The following is a 19,427-nucleotide window of genomic DNA, read 5'->3' on the forward strand; positions in this document are numbered from 1 at the left end:
GAGAAATTCATACTTTTGCAGTGAGGAAAAATGAATGCAGTTTTGTGAAAATAAATCTGTGCCATGTCTTGACCTTTCTTTTATTTTAGGAGGATGCTAATGACAGCATTTTGATAAGGACATAAGTAGAGGACAAGACCAGAAGATTTTAAAGTTATGTAATTTGCTAGTTTTACTGCAAGGCAGTTGAGTTTCATGTTGCTTTCCTGTCTAACTTGGACTAATTTGCTGGTCATAACAGAGGCAAGTTGAAAGGAGCCACTGGGTATTATGTTGCCCAGCCCTGGAAGTACAAATTTCAGCATGGCTCTGTCAAATCAGGTTTGGAGTATCTCTAAGGACAGATATTTCAAAGGTTTTCTGTGGAACCTTTCCTACTGTCTGACTAACCTCATGATGAAAAAATGCTTCTTAATGTTTAATTGGTCCTTGATGCAACTTTTGCCTGTTGGTGGGTGTTGCCATTTTTCTGTATCCCTCCCTGTGGTGGTGTTCGCAGGGGTCCCATGAAGAGGGAAGAGACAGGAATGTTGACTCCATGTTTCAGAAGGCTGATTTATTATTTTATGATATATATATATTATTAAAACTATACTAAAAAAATAGAAGAAAGGATTTCATCAGAAGGCTTGCAAGTAAAGGAAGAAGAATGGAATGGTAACAGAAGCTCCTGACTCGCAGAGAGTCCGAGCCAGCTGACTGTGACTGGCCATTAATTAGAAACAACCAATGTGGACCAATCAAAGATCCACCTGTTGCATTCCACAGCAGCAGATAACCATTGTTTACATTTTATTTCTGAAGACTCAGCTTCTCAGGAGGAAAAATCCTAAGGAAAGGATTTTTCATAAAACATGTCTGTGGCACCTCCCCATTAGGCAGTTGCAGATGGCAGTAACATCTCTCAGTGTGAACCATCTCAGTTCCCTCTGCCTCTCCTCCAGTAACATGTGCTGCAAGCTCCTTCCACATTTTTGGTGGCAGTCTGCTGGGCTTGTTCCAATATGCCAAATATCTTTCATCTACTGGGAAACCCAAGACTTAGTACAGAATTCCAGGCATGATCTCGCAAGTACCAAATGGAGGGGAAAGAATTCGTTTTAAACACAGCCGTGTTTGTTTGTGAAGTCACACTGTTAGCTCCTCTTTAACCTGTCTACCAGGAGCCCAGAATTTTTTGCCAATCTGTTTTCTAGCCAGGTCATGCCCGGCCTCCAATGTTGTGTGGAGTTATTCTAGCTTTGTTCTGCATTTGGCTGGCTCCTGTGAGTCCGTTTTTCCAATCCATTGAAGTCCAGTTCTTCCTTATTTAGTGCCCTGGAGCAAGGTTATCCAAATTTGTCAGTCATGTGGCAAGATCCTAGTTTAGAGAACCTTTATGCAAATATAGTAAGAAAAGTAGATCAGTATGCTGTTGATTTCATGTGTATAGAGATACCCTGTTCTCTTCTGCCACACAGCACAAACACAGCTGGCTTCCCATTCTTTATTTATACTTGCCTTCTTTCCTTCTTTTAGAGCTTGAATGAAGTGGTGAACAGCTTTTATCTGACTGTTTACAGGAGAAGAGACAAGATAACTTGAAGTAAGGGGATTTGGTGGAGGTCTGTAAAGTCAAAAGTACTGTGGACAGGGTAAATAGGGAGTCACTGTGTTCATTCGTTTCTGGTACAAGAAGCAAGGGACTTCAGATGAAACTAGCAGGTGTCACAAATGAACAAAAATGGCTTCAGACACCATGGGTAGTTATTCTGTGCAGCTTCTTGCTGCAAAACGCTGCAGTTGCAGATATTTTCTTTGAGTTCAAAAAGGGACTAGACAGGCTGATGGAAGAAAACATTGATTGAGGGCTGTCATGTGCAAAGATGAGACATCTGCCTCAGGAAGTCCAAAGTTAGACATTGCAGGAAGCCAAGGGAGTATTCTAAGGGGAAAAAAATTGAGGAAATATATCTTAGCATTTACTACACAAACAGTAATTCCCATTTTTCTTCAGAGAAGGGTTGCAGCTTGGCAGAGTTTTTTGTATTTATTTTGTACTACAGTCTTAGTCTGCAGGCTGCAGATTAGCCAAGAGCGTATTAGGAAATATTGCACTCAGATGAATTTGTTGTTTTTCGAGTAATTCGTGTATCTGTTGACACACTGGCTCTGTATTGAGCCAGCACAGTGGGAGACTGCTGAATGCAAACCTTAGTTTATCTCCAGTTGTTCCCCTGCTCTGTACCACAGACGTGGTGATAGAAGAGAACAGAGTATGTCACTGCTTTTCAGTTCCTCCAGAAGTGGTCATATTAGGCAAAGCTTTTCTTCTCTTCAGCTGCATGCTATTTATTTTTCCTATGTTGCAGGCTGTCTCAGTGGTTTATTGGAGTCTTTTCATTCCTTACTTATGTAAAAGCTTTTAAATTTCAGAACAAAATTTCCTTAAATGGAATGTTTATTTTAAAAAGCTCAAAACCTTCCTTTTTTTTTTTTTTACACTAATGAGTTTGCTGATTTAAGAGGAGTCACCACTTTCAAGAATTGTGTTATTTGTGGTGGCACGTTTACAACTTCAGACAGTTGCTGTCACTGTCTTTTGCTAGATGACCATGCTGCTTACAGTTTCCTCATCTATATAGCTTTCAGAACCACAGACCTCACAGGCACACAGCAATCCTCTGGGAGATACGTGTCCTCTTCTGCTGGGACTGTAAGCCGCAGAAGACTGCCTTCTTTATCTCCACAGTTTCAGTTAGTCTTCAATACCTGAGAGTCCAAGGCAGCTGAGGGTACTTGCACTATTCCTGTTTAGTTTTTTGTTCTCAGTGAAAGAAAAGATGAAGGTACTAGATGCTCTTCTGCTGGAAACATGCGTGTTTTGGGAGTTTTCACATGGTGCACCTTTACTTGATCATGTGTTTGACAGTAGATGCCTATCCAGCTTTCTTTTCTGGACTTAGAGACAGCTAAAATGTACCAGTTGGCCACCATCATAATTTTTGTTTCCTATATGCTCTGTCACATTCCCTACCAGGCAGGTTTTGAGAGAGATGTCAGCAGTGGACATGCAGTATTAGTACGAGAACTGGGACTCCACAGAGTTGGAGTCCTCTTAGCAACTGACACTCCAAAGTTTAGAGATAAAAGAGATTCTGTTGTTTTTTCAAGAACATGTGTTTCAAGATCCTGGCTAGACTTCACCCTCCAAATAGAGACCCAGTTTTTCTGAAATGCTCCAGTCAGATCCTCACAGCGAGCATGCCATTTAACCTATTGCTACTTGTCAGTTGCTTTATTTGTATGTGAAAAGCATGAAAGAGCCCCAGGTCTATGTGGCCATATACCAGCCTTTCACACAGAAAGGAACAATGCTTACAATGTGTGAAAAGCTTCCCCTAAAGAAACAGCTTCTTTTTTCTTGCAAAGCTCACACTACTTCAAGCCACAAGTTAGATAAAGGGTATCATGGAGGAAACCAGTTGAGAACATCTGTAACTTTTTACTCACTGTTCTCCTTTGCTCCCATGCAGCAAATTGTTACTATCTCTCTGAGGATGGCTGCCAGCCCCATGCCACAGCTGGTACAAGGAGCAGGACAGATGCTTTCTAAATGTTTTGCCTCAGTGCAGTGTCCCAAGCCAAGTGAATCCCTCACTGCTGCTTTTGGCAGATGACAGAAAAGAGTCTCCTCATTGACACAAGTGTGCTTGAGCTGTGAGTGCATCCTGACAAGGAGTGAGGAGGAACAGTGACATCAGCTGCCAGAGATGTCAGTTGTCATTGTCCATCTGTATGTCAGTGCTTGCAGGACTTTTGTCAGGAAACTGAGCTTATCTTAGCTTTTAAAAGTTTTTATTTTATTGGTTTCTTCTTCATTTGAGAAACATTTAAATAATGAGAAAAAAGTAGCTTTTCTCAGACCTACATCTAACTGGACTCATGCTAGAGCAGTATTTTGATGTAGTGTTAGCTGTTTGAGAATGCTGGTGTGATTTAGAAACAAAATCCAATATTGAAAATAACAAAATTGCTAATATGAGAAAATGGGGTAGAGAAAGATGTTCAGTAGACATCTTCACCTAGAAAAGTGTAGTTACCTGCTGTTTGTGGTGTTTTAATACATACTTAAGTTACATTTTACAGACAAATATAAAAAAGGCTTCTTGTCGTTAAGATTTTATAATCATAGTTAGATTAAATGCATGCTAAAAATTCAAAAAGCCTAGACATTAGCAGAATAAAGTAAGCTTGTACTAGTGAGATGTTAACAATACATATATTTTATTTCTACCACTTCTAGGTATTCATGAGTGGTCTATGATTTTATCTGGTTACCATTTGCTTAATTCAATAGGAACACATTATTAAATAATGTTTTAAAATAGTTTATTAAAAAAGCTGACAAGAACAGAACCACTAGAATATACAGAATTAAGTAGAACTTCTGATAAGTTATTCTTCTTGCACTGCTTTTCTGCAGTGTGTTGCATAGTGTCTTTTATATTTAGGAAAGAGAGAATTAGTAGTTTAGAATTAGAAACTCAATTTTGGCAGTCTAAGTGGTATGAAATATAGGGGGTTTGTGGTTTCTTTGCCATAAAATATTAATGGTTAATTTAATGTTTCTGTACTGCTTGTCAGGTACAGCCCTTCCGTGTTTGCAGGTAGGCAGGGGTCAGCATGTGAGGAAGGAAGGAATTGCAAAGACAACAAATGTAATATGTTTGTTTGACTTCCAATACAACCTCAATGTCAGAAAGATACAGCTGAAATAAATAAAATTTGTTCTAACATGTGGCATAGCCTTTACTGATGATTATCAGGCACTCTTTAATTTTCCATCACAGCCTCCTGGTTGAGTTACCAAGTTGTGTTGGCCAGTGAAGGCATACTAATAAGATAGAACACTAAAGAAAAGATAGATGTGCCAGGAATAAAGTAGGGAAGGAAGCTGAAACGTGACGGAAGGGCACATCAGCAGGAACCCAGGGCTTACATCCTGGATTCTCAGCTGGTATTGAGCTGATTCCAGCAGGATGTGTTTAAGTCATTTGGTCTATTTCCTGATTTCAGCATGCCTAAGGGGATCCCAGATATGCTGTATGAAGGCATGATGGGAAAACTTGTTCTTTCCCTGCTAGTTCTGCTGTTCTCATTTATTGATCTTTCAGGTAAACAGTGCTTAAAGAGAGGTAGCCATCTCACACCATCAGAATTAATCCATTAATATACTTTTTGAATGGTCTGAACTATGAACATTTATTCAGGTTTCTAAAGCATTTGTCTTATATCCCTGGCTGACTTCAGCAGAAGTTCTGAAGAACACTGTATCACTGTTCTTTTAACTGAAATGGTGCAGTTTTCATATTACAGTCTCTTGCTTCAATTCGTGTTTATAAATAATCTATATACAACAGGAGTAGAGAGTGACTTTTTACAATATACACTAAAAAGGAAAGCTTTCCTTTAGGAAAAGGAGTAAAGAGATAATACACCTTGTGAAGATGAGTGATTTTACATGCAGGAGATGTTCAGTGTTGGGAAGAACCAAACAGTTCATTAGCTTTTCCTGTGTTACATTTGACAATGCTTTCTATGTGAATTGTTCAATAAGGCATTTGTGCTCCAAATATTGTAAAATGTTGTTTCACCTCCAAAGAGCTATAAACTTGTCATAGGCAAATGAGCAAAGAAGTTGTCCATTTTATCTCAAAATTTTATTTCCTATGTCTGTGTGAGTGGTCCAACAAAACCATTGCTGTAAATGGAGCTCAGCTAGAGGTCTTGAAATTTTCAGGTGTTCTGGTTGTAGTTGGTTGAATTGTAAGCTATATTTGTGTTCAGTCCTAACTGTGATTTGGCTCTGCTTGAGTTAGTAACATCCAGGCATATGTATGTGCAGCATGGAATCTGAACATCCTCAATGGTGCATATTTCCTGGAAAAAATAAGAGATCAGTCAAAAGGATACAGCAAGAAGATTATAATGCTGAGTTTTCCTGCTGTCCTGTGACAAATATTTTTCAGTCCATCACTCCTTGATTCTCTGACATCCTGAGAAACAGAATTTTACTTAAGCTGCTGTAGGGGAGGACTAAGAGTTTTTGCTGTGGACCCTGGCTTTTTAGTCTTGGTTCACTGTGAAGTACTACAGAGTTTATTTTTCAGGTAGCTTTCCATTGGGGGCTTTAGCAAGTACCGTCATTTGCGTTTCTCCTGCGTCACGGGAGCTTTCTTCATGATGTGACCTGGCAGCACTTGAAATTGATACACTCACTTGTCGTCGCAGTATTTTCAGTACAGTTCTCTTGTATCCTTTGCATGCAAAGAAATAGATGAAAGGATCTAGGCAGCAGTTAAAATTCATCAGAAATACAGTATAGTGGAGTGACTTCTGGAAAATTTTCGTTTCACTGCACGAGGGTTCTCGCTGAAGTTTCTTAATCATGTGTTGTATGATTGCAACATGATAAGGAGTAAAGCAGATTATAAACACTATAATTACGAATATGATTGTATTGATGGCTTTTTTGTTTATCCCTGATTTTTCAGTCAGTGGATTTTCCTTGGCTGTTTGAAAAAGTTTGCAGCTGATTTGAGTGTAGCAAAATAGAATAATCCCCAGAGGAATAAGGTACCCTATTAAACAGGCAGCAAGAAGTATAAGTGGTAGATGTTCTATTTTCTCAAAGTTTGGATATTCCATACATGTAGTCCTTTCATTTTCTTTCTGTGACATGGATTGTATAAGTAATGGGAAAGTTTGACTGAATACAAGAAACCAGACAAAGACACAGATGCCCTTGGCATATTTAATCCTTCTGATCTTGTATCGGAAGGGGTGGACGACAGCGAAGAACCTGTCGATGCTCAGGCACGTCATGAAGTTGACGCCTGCGTAGGTGTTGATGTAGAACAGGAGCGCGGTGATTCGGCACAGCGCCTCTCCAAAGGGCCAGTGGAAGCCCATGCCATAGTAGGCGATCCTGGTTGGCAAGGCAATGCAGAAGAGTAGGTCGGAGAAGACGAGGTTTGTTGAATACAGGGTAGTGGAGTTGATCTTCTTCCTGTTTTTAAAGATGACAGTGAGGGCAATGGTGTTTCCAAGCAACCCAAGGATCAAGATGGAGCCGTAGAAGACAGACAATAATATCCGTGCTGTGTCTTTGTGCTCGTATAAGTCACAGGTGGAAATGTTGGTCTCAGAGGCTGTGAAAAGGTCCATTTCTGCCACCACTGTTGTTGCAGGAAGCTCAGTAGACCTATCATGAGAAAAAAAAACAACAAAAGGGAACATTTTGTAAGAAATGCAGATAAACTACTTCTATGTAACAATGGAGAGCCTCTGTTGCAAAATAAGACTAAAAAAATGAAATGAAACTTAATTGCTGTGAAATACTTTTCAAGACTCTATCTGAAAACAAACAAACAGATGCCTCCTTTTGGCTTTTTTTTCTTGTTCCAAATTGCCTCTCTAATAAAGAAAATCAGACAGGGAACAGTGTAGTAAACCAGGGATGTAATATATTTGGAAGTAAAGTCTATAGATACTCAGGAGTTGGGAGACTGTTTAAAGCACCTTGAGGGGAAAAAGGAGTCTGAAGAAACTACATGATAAAGCATCAAATGCAGTCTCAAAGGATCAGACAAGCAGACAAAATGTTTTAAATGTGTTTTAGTTAGTTTTAAGAGAATTTTTGTTGCTAAAAATTCACACTGTGATGCTTTAACTTGTTTAGAGAAACATTTTTTTTTTTTCTCAGCACTCTTACTATATTGACATTATAATAGAATCACAGATTAATTTAGGTTGGAAATGACCTTTAAGATCATAGACTCCTACCACAGCAACTTGTTTAATTCTAAGTTTAAGAATTGGCTTTTGGAATCTAATTCAAATATTGTTGCATACATAAATTCTTAAGACTACTACTTTAATCACTCTTTAGTGACCCTGCTAAAGAGAGGTAGTGCAGGTGAACTATTTTACACTTTGTCAATTTAGTAGATTTTAGAAATTTTTTAATCTGAACAGTAATAAGTAGCATAGAAGAGTTGCAAAGTGGCAGTGATTAGGGGGGGCTGAAAAATGTTTTAAAATAATCCAGCAGAATTTCAGAAATGGGAAGAACCCCATTTTGTTGACACTGCTCAAGGTGCAAACATTTCCTAGGTCTGCTGTTACCTGACAGTTGTGTAGTATAAGCATGAAGCTCAGAAAGGATGGAGCATCTCATGTTACTCCTCAGGCAGCTGTTCTACAAAAGGGTGCCTCTTAGAGGCCCCATTTGTGAATTTAAACAGCAATCAAAACAAGATTGCTTCTCTTTTAACAAAGAATACTACCTGAAGATAAAAGCTGTTGTAATTAGAATTTTGAGTCTGTCTTGTACCTTTAATAAACATGTCTATGTTATTTCTGAGCATCTGTCATTCAACACACAATATTTACAAGCAACTGTAGCCTGTTGCACTTGCAAAAACTCTTTCTAGGAAATACCTCTCAATTTTAAGGGATTTAAAACACACATTTTAGAAAGCATTCATTATCCTTGTACTAACTTGTGAAAGCATTTAAAGGCTAGTATTTTCTTTCATGATTTGAGGAGATTGTACTGCTTATTTCAGGATGTTCACAATTAATGGTTCTCTGTAAATGGTAAACCTGCAGGTAGGGATGATGTGTATTAAAATATGTAAATTAGTTACTTTATATGTTTAAGGAAGAGATTTGACTTCCAGGTAGTACATTAAGTGTGTGTTTGCTGCATTCCATAGATAGGAGGGAAGACAGGTGAGTAATTTCTGACTGACAGATGTGCAATGTTCTGATTTTTAGGTATTTGTAAAGTAAGTGCTGTCTTTCAAGACATGGGGATACTGCATTCAGGGTTGTATGTCAAATCTGAATTGGGAGTTCTGTGCCTTGAATAAAGGAACCAATCTGGTCCAACTGTAGTGCAGGTTTAGGAATGTCAGTAATTTTATATTAGTTAATTCTGGATTGTTCATGCTATTTTGGTGTTAGTGTGTTTGGTGATTGATTAATGCAGTAGTTATTACCCTGAGTGTAGTTCTGGTATGATTTCCTCCCATCTTTTCCCTTGCAGAAGTGTTTAGGATGGATTTTGTTTTACCTAAGTGTAACAGGCTTTGCATAAAATGGTGTGGGTTTATGTAAGTACCTGTATATGAGTCGGTGAGGTATTTTGTTTTGTTTCTCATATTTAAATGCTTCTAATTCTTGTTCACACTCCCAGCATCACATCTATCTTCTATGAATCTCTTTCTTGAAGTTAAGTTAAAATAATTTTTTCAACATATTTAGGAAAGGATAATCTAAGATTTGTGATAAACAATTCAATTGCAGTAACTAGCTACAGCATTTAAAGTGCATGGGGGTTTTTTTGCTTTGAAGTTGTAATAATTTAGGTTCAAAAATAGTGCACATAATTGTCACATCCATTCATATGTCTTTCTAGAAACATTAGTAAAATGTAGAATATCTATTTTACAAATATATTGAACCATGTATTTGTATGAACAGGTTTAGGAAGAAACCTGTATATTCAGTAAAATGTGTAATTTTTTACATCAAGAGTAGAATTTCATAAATTGCATGTTACCTAATTTTGTGCTATGAAGTTAGATCTTTAATGTAATAAATTAATCCAGAAGTTGTTGTTCAAAACAGCTTGTTCCTCCTCATATATTATTGTGGCTATATTGAGAAGGAGTCCTAGCTGAGACAAGTGTTTGTGTCTATCCATGGTGCTAGCATGGATATATGTTGGGAGCAGTTCCATGGCAGGACAAACTGGCCACAAATGGATGAGGAGAAAGCTGGAGAAGCACAGCTCATGGATCTTCCGGGGCAGTATGCAGTCAGCCAAGCTGTGCTCTTTGGCAGGCTCTTCTGCCTGCTGTGGGAGTCAGGCCTGGGGGCAAAAAGTATTCTTTTTCATCCTCTGTTATCCCCAAAATATTTTGACTGTTAATGTAGGGAGCACATTTGACAATGCTGTAGATTACTATTAGTGTTTTATCTACCTGTAGGTATGTGTGGGCATTTTTGAGAGCCACCAAGGTGTTTAGGTGCTACAGTACCTGAAAATATTCATAAAAAAAAAAAAAAAAAAAAAAGGAGAGATTTTATCTGTTTTGTGGCCCAAACAGATGATAAAGTTGATACCATCCATCATAATATGCATCACCCAAGCTGTGATAACTTCTTTGTACTTCTGAACTCTAATTGTTGTTGGATGAACTCCATTCATCTCAGCAGGTATTTCGCATTTTCTTTTCTTCCTGAAAGGTGTCTGGACTATTAAGTAAGATAAGATATTTTTTTAAAAAACCTACTCCTTGTGTCAGGTTGCTGTTTATTTCTTGGCAGCAATCCTGAGTGATCCACTTACACATACATCATATGACATCCTCTACAGAATGTATCTTAAAAAAGAACATTTTGAATACTTTTTGTGAGTTTTGTATTATTGGAGAATAAATGGAGAATGTTACATCCTTACGGCTGCAAACCTCAGATTAGCTGGACATGACTCGGTTTTAATGAGCTGTGTGCCTGAATAACTCATGAGAACATGGCCATGTACTGTCCCAAATCCAGATGCACCAATGAATTTAGAATCACTCTAAAACTCTAGAATCACTATTAAAACTTTTGCTCTTCTAGACTGTTGGATTAAAGACCCTTCCAGTGGCTTTCTAGGTTTATTAATTATACTACTTTGAAATATATACTTGGAAGAAAGATAATATTAATATCCCTTACCAGTTTGGTTTTTGGCTTAGAGTTGCATGCCAAAATGTTAAGGTATAAAGTATTGAGAATTCCTGTCTGTATATCTGTATTGTAAAGATGGCTGTTCAGGTGTTCACATTTTCTGAGTCTATAAACACTCAGTGACACAGACCACTTAGTTAATGTAATCATCTGTGTAGTTTAGATTATATTATTTTAGTTATTGTGTATGGATTCTGGTAACTTTTCTTTTAAGCATACTTTCTATGATGCTGTTTGTCTTGGAGAACTGAAGAGAAAGCAAATTACCCTTTTGTATTCTTGTCTTTGGTCAGTACTTCTCTGTTAAAAAAATGTGTGTCTCTGTCTTATATGTCTCTAAAATTAATTTGGAACTGCTGTTTTCATTGAGTCTCTTTACAGAATCTCATGGTTTAGGCAATTCGAGGTAAGCTTCTCAAATATTTCACTACAAGGTGAAATGATCCTGTGATGTGTGTTCTAACTGCAGCTGTGTCCCACACAGGACTTGGGGTTCCAGATGCCTCTTGGTATTGCTGTGCCTGGAGGCAAACTCACCACTCCATCCCTGCCTTTTCTGCTCAGTGCATTATGTATGCAACATAGAGCTGTGTAGCAGTGCACTGGGAGTTTGTGAAGTTAGGTCACTCTGCTCCAGGAGTATTTCTCTGATTCACTGTCATAGGATATCTCCAGTGTAAGGGCATGGCCATTGCTCTCTGCTTTGACCTGGGAGGACCTTATGTCTGGGAGATTTTAAAATTAATTTTACCGTTAAATACTATGCCCAAGCTTGCAACCAGTGCAGGTTGTTGTTCTATAATGTTCTTTCCCTTGCCATTTTCAAATCTTAGGACTGTGTTTGCATTTTTGACCAGCAAATTTATTTAGTCAATTACTTATGAGGTTTGTTAGATAGGCAGCTACTGGTTTGTTCTCTGTGGTTCTTGATGTTTCACAGCCATAGCATCCTTCTGGGGAAAAAATTCACAGCACAATGGCAAGCTGCTTACAAAATCTAGCATGTCTGAAATCTGTGCAGATGTCTTTCTAAACTGATATTGTAATCTCATCAAAGAAGGCAAAATAGCTTGTGTGGGAGATTCATGTTGTGTCAAAACATTTGACTGGCATCAGTCATTTGTTTTATGTTTATACATTTGTTTTGTGTTTAATCCCCACAGCAGAAGGTGTTTGATGAACAGGATGGTGACCCCAGTCTGGAAGTACTGTGTAATCCACACCTCTGCTTCACAGACATGTTTGTGTGTGATGAGCTTTGTATATAGTATCATAATATTACATACATTTAACTGTTAAGAAGAATAGATTTAAGCTGTGAGCCAACAGTTGCAGTGTTGCACCTTAGATTACATGGGTTGGGACTGTGTGCAAGCAGTGGTACAAAGCTCTCTCTGTATGCTAAATGAAATTTATTCTTGTTCTCATCTCCTGCTTCTGCTGAGGAGCACCATCTGTCTTTTCGGCAGAACAGGGGACATGTAGAAGCCTTTTACTCTATTGTAATCTAATGTGTGATTTCTCTGTGTCTCTTCATAATTTTCATTCTTTGAAGATGAATCCCTGGTCCATATGTCCCAGGTCCAGTTGCTAATTTAAGATTACTAATTATATTGTTGAAAAGGCACAGCAGTTCATTAGAAAGATCTCTACTGGCTCTTGATACATAGTATGGTTTAATCACTATGAGATGGACAATATTTCCTTAACAAATCATATTGAGGGTTAATGTTGTTTTTCTCTGCATAAAGAGTATAAATTATTTTAAAGGAGAGTATAAATTATTTTAAAGGAATGGTCAGGAAAGAGACTTCTCTTCTGTGCAAGATTCTCTGATCTTACAGTCCTCTATAGATATAATCTGTGTAGGTCTTACATTGTTTTAAAATAGTAGAAGATGGGAAATATGTAGTGCTGTGTTTTTGTAGGTTTGATTTTTTCTTAATCTCAAAACTATTTTTTTTTCCTGTTGAGCAGTCATATTTACTGTTTGTATTTCAGTTTTACTGTACAGGTGATCTCTGTTGAAGAGTGTTCTCTGTTTGAGAAAAGGGCTTGATTCAGTTAAGCTATGTGTATTAAAAAGTGTGTGTGCTGCATTGCATAGCAGAACACCTTGTCAAAATAGAAAGAACATATACCTAAGGTGCACAATATAGTATATGTGGACTGGCAGCTGGGGACTGCATGTAGTTTAATAAAAGCTGAGGTGAGAGACAGACATGTCCTAAAGCTTCCTCTTTCTTTCTAACACTTTAACACTCATATGCTTCTAGTGCTGTTTGTTAATTTCTGTTCCAAAACTGTTGAGGTTTGTGTTCTAAAGGCCGGTGAGTCAGCCTGATGACCTGAAGATCGAGTCCTCAGGTCAAAACCCACAGCTAATTTTGATGACAGTTTCCAGGCTAGTGCTTTTATCCCTCTTTGATATAGATCCAAATTTATTGGCATAGTAAACTCAAATTTGTAACACACATGTCAGAGAATGCCACATATTGTCTTAACAGTGGCTAAAAAGAATGAGAATATTCTTTAGCTGCTTAACAGAATATGCAAGTGCACAACACTGTGGGATCTTTATATAGTCTATAGTCCATTACTATAGATTTTGTATGACAGTTATATTTGGTGCTAAAAAATAATACAAACTATAGTAATTGAGATGGAAATAAAAGGAGTTGAGTTGAAGTGCATAACTAATTAAAGTGGAATTCATTTGAAGGGTGCACCCTGGTCTTATCTGTTGGATCTCTTTACAAGGATGATGTGTTCTACAAAAAGTGTGAGACCTATCTAACATAAATCATCTCTGCCTAAAATACATACTGATTTGGAGAGCTGTACTGATGCTAAGATGATTAACTTCCCTTCAGTTTACACTTGTTAGGTATACCAAATGTAAAAAGGAGAGAGCCTAAAACTGGAGCAAATAAGCAGAATAAAAGTGTGAGCCACTGGAAATTACATTATTTCTAGCAGAAGAAAAAAGTATTCAAATGAAGATTTGTATTTTACTACTAGAAAACATGCACACCGATTTGAGTTTGGGGTTTTTTTCTGTGTTACATGAAACCCATACAGGTATAATATTTAATTTTAAGATTTACAGCTTCAGATTATAGCTTCTGTATTAAGTTTATTATTCTCTGTACATGCTCCTGAGTCTTTTGACCAGAAAAAAAACAATATTTGGGCTCTTAAAAACTAATTGCCAGGTAAATTTTCAATTGCCTTGTGTCTTCAGGAGCCTTCATGAAAATGTTTGACAGATCTCTTGTATTTTATGCTCAAAGGCATGTACTCTCTTACTTTTTAAGATAAAAGATAGTTTAGTTTAGTTTCTGTCTGTTGAACAGTCTGTCTTGTTTTGCCAGTATAATAGGAAAAATGTATCCTTTTAAATTGGGAAGGTGCACAAAAATCATACCACTTGTAATATATCTAAAGAGCAGTAATAAGGAGAAATATATTTGGTCATTGCAATTCTGAAGAAGAATGCCTTCTAAAAACCTTGAAAGAAATGTGCACTAGAAGTTAAAAGAGGAATTAGCTCATAAAACTTTGAGCTCTTAAAATGCTCTGTTGCAATGTTCAGACATGAGAAGAGTGAGAAGTTTTCAAGCTGATAATGAAGGCTGTTTTCATAGACAAGAAATGCATGTGATAAAAGCAAGCTATGCATTCAACCCGGTATGGATTTGTTTTAAAGCTTTCTCTTACTATTATTCTGTGAGGTTCAGTGACTTTAGAGCTTCAGTGCTTCCTTTACTACTTCTACAGTAGTTACTTCTGCACTGGTATAATTTAAATTAGTGTTGCTAAAAATTTGCCTAAGTTAAGGCAGTATGAAATGTTTTCCCTGTGATTGTCAGAAGGCTGTACTATGAGAAAGGAGTTGGAATAGCTTGTTGATGCTGTAGATCAACAGATCCTTCAAGTTGAAACTAACTAGCAGCATATTAATATGGAATATAAAATATCAGAGAATTTCTTCCATGGGTCTTTCCCATACAAAGCTCATTTATCCTTACTACCACATGAAAATATCCAGTATAATGCAAAAAAGGAAATATTTCTGGAATTGTTTGCTGTTGCTCAGTGGCAAAGGAAAAAAGTAAAAAGTTAGTTCTTTTCTGTACTTACATCTCTGTAGCTTCTTGGATCCTCTGAGCAGTTAAGGGCATTGACAGGATGGCCTGACTGAGAAGGTTTACCCTTGCTCATTGTTCTCAAGAGTGATTACGTGAGTCTTTTGTGGGAGGGGTAGGGTTTTTTCAAGTGCTTCAAAAAAACCCAGCCCTGATTTGCTGCCTACTGTTTTATGGGATGTGAAAGCATCTATTTTAGATCCTTTTGCAATTAGTCTGCTCAAAGAGAGTAATTAGAAACAACACTTCCACCTCCCCCCTGAAGTTACGCACTACTGACTTTCACAGAAGGGACTTTACCAGAGGTTTACTTGAGTAATTGCTGACCGACTAAAATCCCTCTCGTATGAGAAAAACTTTGTTTATATGCCATCTGCATTTAAAATACCTTAATTTACAGCAAAGAGCTGTGTAATCAGTACATACTTAGAACAACTTCTTACCGAGGAGATCTGATGCAGCATGAGGAAACCTCAAAACTGAGACATACCGAGATGTGGTGTTAAAGAAGACGCCTCAAACGCCTGTGGACATTCCCAGCACGGTTTTAGTATCATAATGATGAGGATTTACAGAAATGCCTTTCAAAAACGTATGAGGGAGTTAAAGAACTCTGAGACTTTGAGAGATTAGTAAGAATGTCTGCCTTTGTAAGCTGTTTATTACATTTTAAGCAGCAATAATAATAATAATAATAATAATATAGTAAGGTAAATACATGAAAGATAAAAAGCTTCTAAGACACAAATCTGATTCCCCTAAAATAATATTGACAAGAATGAGTGGCTAAGGAGTAGGAAAGGAATGGAATGTCAAATTTTGAGTTAACCCATTTGTACCTGAAATAACTTTGTTTCTGGGTGAAGAAGTCTTAATATAAGAGGTAAATTTTGTGTTAAGAGGGTTTTGGAGTTAAGAGGCAGATGGAAAATCCTTTTGTTTGCTGTTAGAGGTTGTGGTTGAGAGCTACCTGGGCTTTTCCCCAAAAACTGATACTGATCATTCATGACTGCAAAGGACTGTTTCATGACCTCATTTGGTGACCTAATTTTAAACAACCAACAAGGCATGATAAGGTTATTTTTGGCAGGTCCAACCCATGCAGAGTGCAGGATGCCTCCTTGGAAATGTTAGGGCTGTGTTCACAGCCCAGGTGTTGGCTGACATTGTAGTGGTTAAGGTGTGTAGAGAGATAGGATCTCTGCTAACACGTCCATCTCATCAGAAAACCTAAAGTAAACACAGATCTAATGGCAAAGTTACTTTGTATTATAGGAAATGTTTTTGCTATAGCAGAACATAGAGCCTTGTGAGCTACTTTTGTACCTGCTTGGAGCACTTGGTTGAGACTGCACACTGATTTTTCTGGTGTTGAACTCCCCCTGTACACATTACTTGATTCCCCTTAGATGCCAAAGAGCTGAAAGGCTCTGTCTAGGGCTTTCAGCTCCTCAGTCTTAATGGAGCATTCATCTTCTAACATCGCATTCAGACAGTCTTTGGGAAAACTTACCAGTCTTATTCTGGATTTTTTTTCCTTACTTGTTTTTGAATAATTTTTTAATTTTTCAGCTTTATCAGAGACTAAAATTGCTTTCAATGAAGTAATGAGAATTCAGCACTGCTTAAAGGGAAATCGCACAGGGAACTTGCTTCATATGTACGCAAAGTAATACCACAGTGTGGTTCCGTGCCCAGCGCCCAAGGTCTGCTGTGGAAATGGGAAATTTTGAGATATGCAGTCATGTCTTTGCTCAAGGGCTGACATTAGTACCCCAGCTTCTTATTAAAGGAAATGTTTGCTTCAGAATTGTTTTATCTTTATAAAACAACGGCAGTATGTGTTTCCTGCTTTGATCGGATAAAATATTGCCTTCCTTTGATTAAGATACAGTACTAGATTGTACCCTTTGAGTCACACTGCATATTGGCTACCAATCCAGCCTAGCATGATGATAAATTAAATGGTGCAGGTTGCATTCTTTCACTGTTTATACTTCTAGCTGTTTGTTTTCTGTTCTGATACAGCTGCTGTGGTCCAATATCTGTTTGACTGCTCCAGGATTTGAACATGTAAATTAAGAAATTGCTGTGTTTCAGAAAGTGTTTCTGTTTACCATATATGTGCAGACATACATTTGTGTTTACCATGTATGTGCAAACACTGTTCAGATTTTGGCAGACAAGGTGAGGAACGTGGAACCCAGGTTACAAAATATATTGTTGGATAGTCTTGGCATTAAAAATTAAAGCTTACTTTAGGATAGGTATCTGACTTGTGCCTTCATGAGGGGATTGTAAGCTGTTGGTTAGATGGTTAGTCTCAAATTTTCATGAACTGCAAGTTGCATGGATTCTGCAGGGATATCCATGGACAGGAAGAACCTTTCTTTTCACCTCCAGATGCATTTTTAAATTTTTCTCTTAGCATTCTTACTGCTTTCCTGTAAAATATTGGCATTAGCTAGTGAGTACTGGGTAACAAAAGCCTAAGGCTTTTGCTGCTATTGAGAGACCTCAGGCAATGGGCGGTCCTGCTCATGTGTAGTGAAAGAATTGGGTGCAGTAGGTGAGTCCTTTGAGTCCAGGACTCCAGCAGGTAGAGAAACACAACCATCAAGGGTAGTCACATTCCACAGAGTTCATTAATTTTAAGGAATGTTTTTGTGAATATTTAGCATCTTCGGAGTAACGGCTGGAACCTTAAGTGTAATATGGCAGTGTTTGGACTGACTGTGGGAATGCAGGTCGCTGAAGTGACTTAGTAACTTGAATTGCAAGTGTCCTGCTTGTGTGCCTGTATAATCTGCAGCTGTTTTTATAGGTGATATTTTTAGTCCCCCCAAAAATATGTGGTTGTGAATTTGTCAGTTTAATGGTTTTTTGGAGAACTTGAATGAAGAAAAACACAGCCCAGCAGTTAGTAAGTGTAGTGAGTCATTATGAATAAAATAGGTTATTTCTGCAAACTTAATGCCACAGAACTTCTATTGACAGCAGCAAGCATTTTTGCAGAAGCTACATTTATTTAGCTTTCTAACCCTTTGTTCATGCATTTTAGAAGCATTTTTCCTCTGTTTTGTATATATTTTCCTCTTTATTTTGCATATATTTGCTCGTGCTAATAGTTTATTTTAATCTGCATTTAACAGTCACTCTTTTAAACTTTAAATAGTATATTTCTCTTGTAATAAGTATCTGCCCCTGATTTTTCCTTCTCAGACAATTTTTACATCTCTGACTTATTTTTTTCAAGGATATTGTTTGTATATGACTTTTTTATTTCTTTTTACAAAACCAATCTCATAGATTCATATGATGTAGAATGCTCCTATCTTGTCACTGTGTTTCTGTTTCACTTCAAATGTTGAAATTTAGCGTGCTCTTCAAAATGGGGATGTAATTATTGTAGAGACAGCTATTGCAGTACATCTTTGGGATGGATATGTAGAATGTTCAAACTCTAGAATTCAGTTTTCAGGTTTTAGAGTTTTCTGGGTTGTTTGAAAATTTCATTTTCTAACCCATGTGACTAAAATTAACTTCCTAAATATGAAGTGGGCAAAAACTCAGTTCAGAGTCAGAATATGCTTGTGTCTATAGACATCACAAATTTCTAGTAGAAGTTAATCATGGCACGTGAAAGGACATTCGTGATATTCTTATAGTATAATGAACAAATGGCTGGGGCAAAGGTCTCTGCAAAAAGAGAGAAAGCACAGAAAAGGAGACTAAAAGAGATGAGAGGAAAAGCAAATGCAAGAGGATAAGAAAGAAGTGAAGGGAAAGAAAATGCTGAAGTAGTCTTTCAATAAGAATATGTTTTCCACTTGAAGATGTTGAATCTGATATATGGTACCAAACAGCTAATTAACATAACTAAAAGAGTTAAGAGCCAGTCCTTTTATTTACAGTATGTGGATGGGTGTTTGTACCTGTCCAGTGAAATACAGGAACAGAAATTCCTCCAGTGATCTTGAGCTTCAGGAGTAAGGCTTTGATTTTTCACTGAGCAATGAGGTGGCTTAGGTTTGACAGGATCTCTGGCAGTCGTTTACTTCAACCCTGGGTTCAAAACATGTCCAACAAGAATGGGTTATTTTGGGCTGTGTGTCCAGGCTGTATTTCTGAGGATGGAGATTGTAGCTCTGGGCAGCCTGGTAAAATACTGGACCATCATTATCCTGTCTGGAATTGCTCCAGTATATGAAAACCTTTCTTGAAGCATGAAGCCCAAAAGTGGACACAGTGATTTAGGTTTAAGCTCAGAAGTGCTGAGCAATTACTTCTCTTGGCCTGATGACAACACATTGATAATGCTGCCCTGTATATGATTGGCCTTTCCTGCAAGGATAAAATGACACTCAAAGGCTGGCTAACACTCAAAGGATTCTCCAGCTCCTTATCTGCAAATCTGTTTTCTAACCAGCCTATGCCACTGCACAAGGTTGTTCTAACCCATATGGAGACTCCACAGTTACTTCTGTTGAA

At 37.6% G+C, this 19,427-nt stretch overlaps 2 protein-coding genes across 3 annotated transcripts in view; one reads left to right on the forward strand and one right to left on the reverse strand.

Moving 5' to 3' along the window:
• UBAC2 (UBA domain containing 2) overlaps window positions 1-19,427 on the forward strand; it is an 87,949-nt gene that overhangs the window by 35,588 nt on the left and 32,934 nt on the right. The window lies entirely within an intron of this gene.
• GPR183 (G protein-coupled receptor 183) lies at window positions 4,361-14,997 on the reverse strand. Its single transcript, XM_059466097.1, has 2 exons — window positions 14,932-14,997; window positions 4,361-7,246 (listed from the first exon to the last, which is right to left on the reverse strand). Exons 1-2 carry the CDS (start codon window positions 14,970-14,972, stop codon window positions 6,142-6,144), a joined length of 1,146 nt encoding a protein of 381 aa, XP_059322080.1. The 5' UTR covers window positions 14,973-14,997; the 3' UTR covers window positions 4,361-6,141.

This window comes from Ammospiza nelsoni, chromosome 2 (genome assembly GCF_027579445.1).
Source record: "Ammospiza nelsoni isolate bAmmNel1 chromosome 2, bAmmNel1.pri, whole genome shotgun sequence".
NCBI classification, from domain to species: Eukaryota; Metazoa; Chordata; class Aves; order Passeriformes; family Passerellidae; genus Ammospiza; species Ammospiza nelsoni.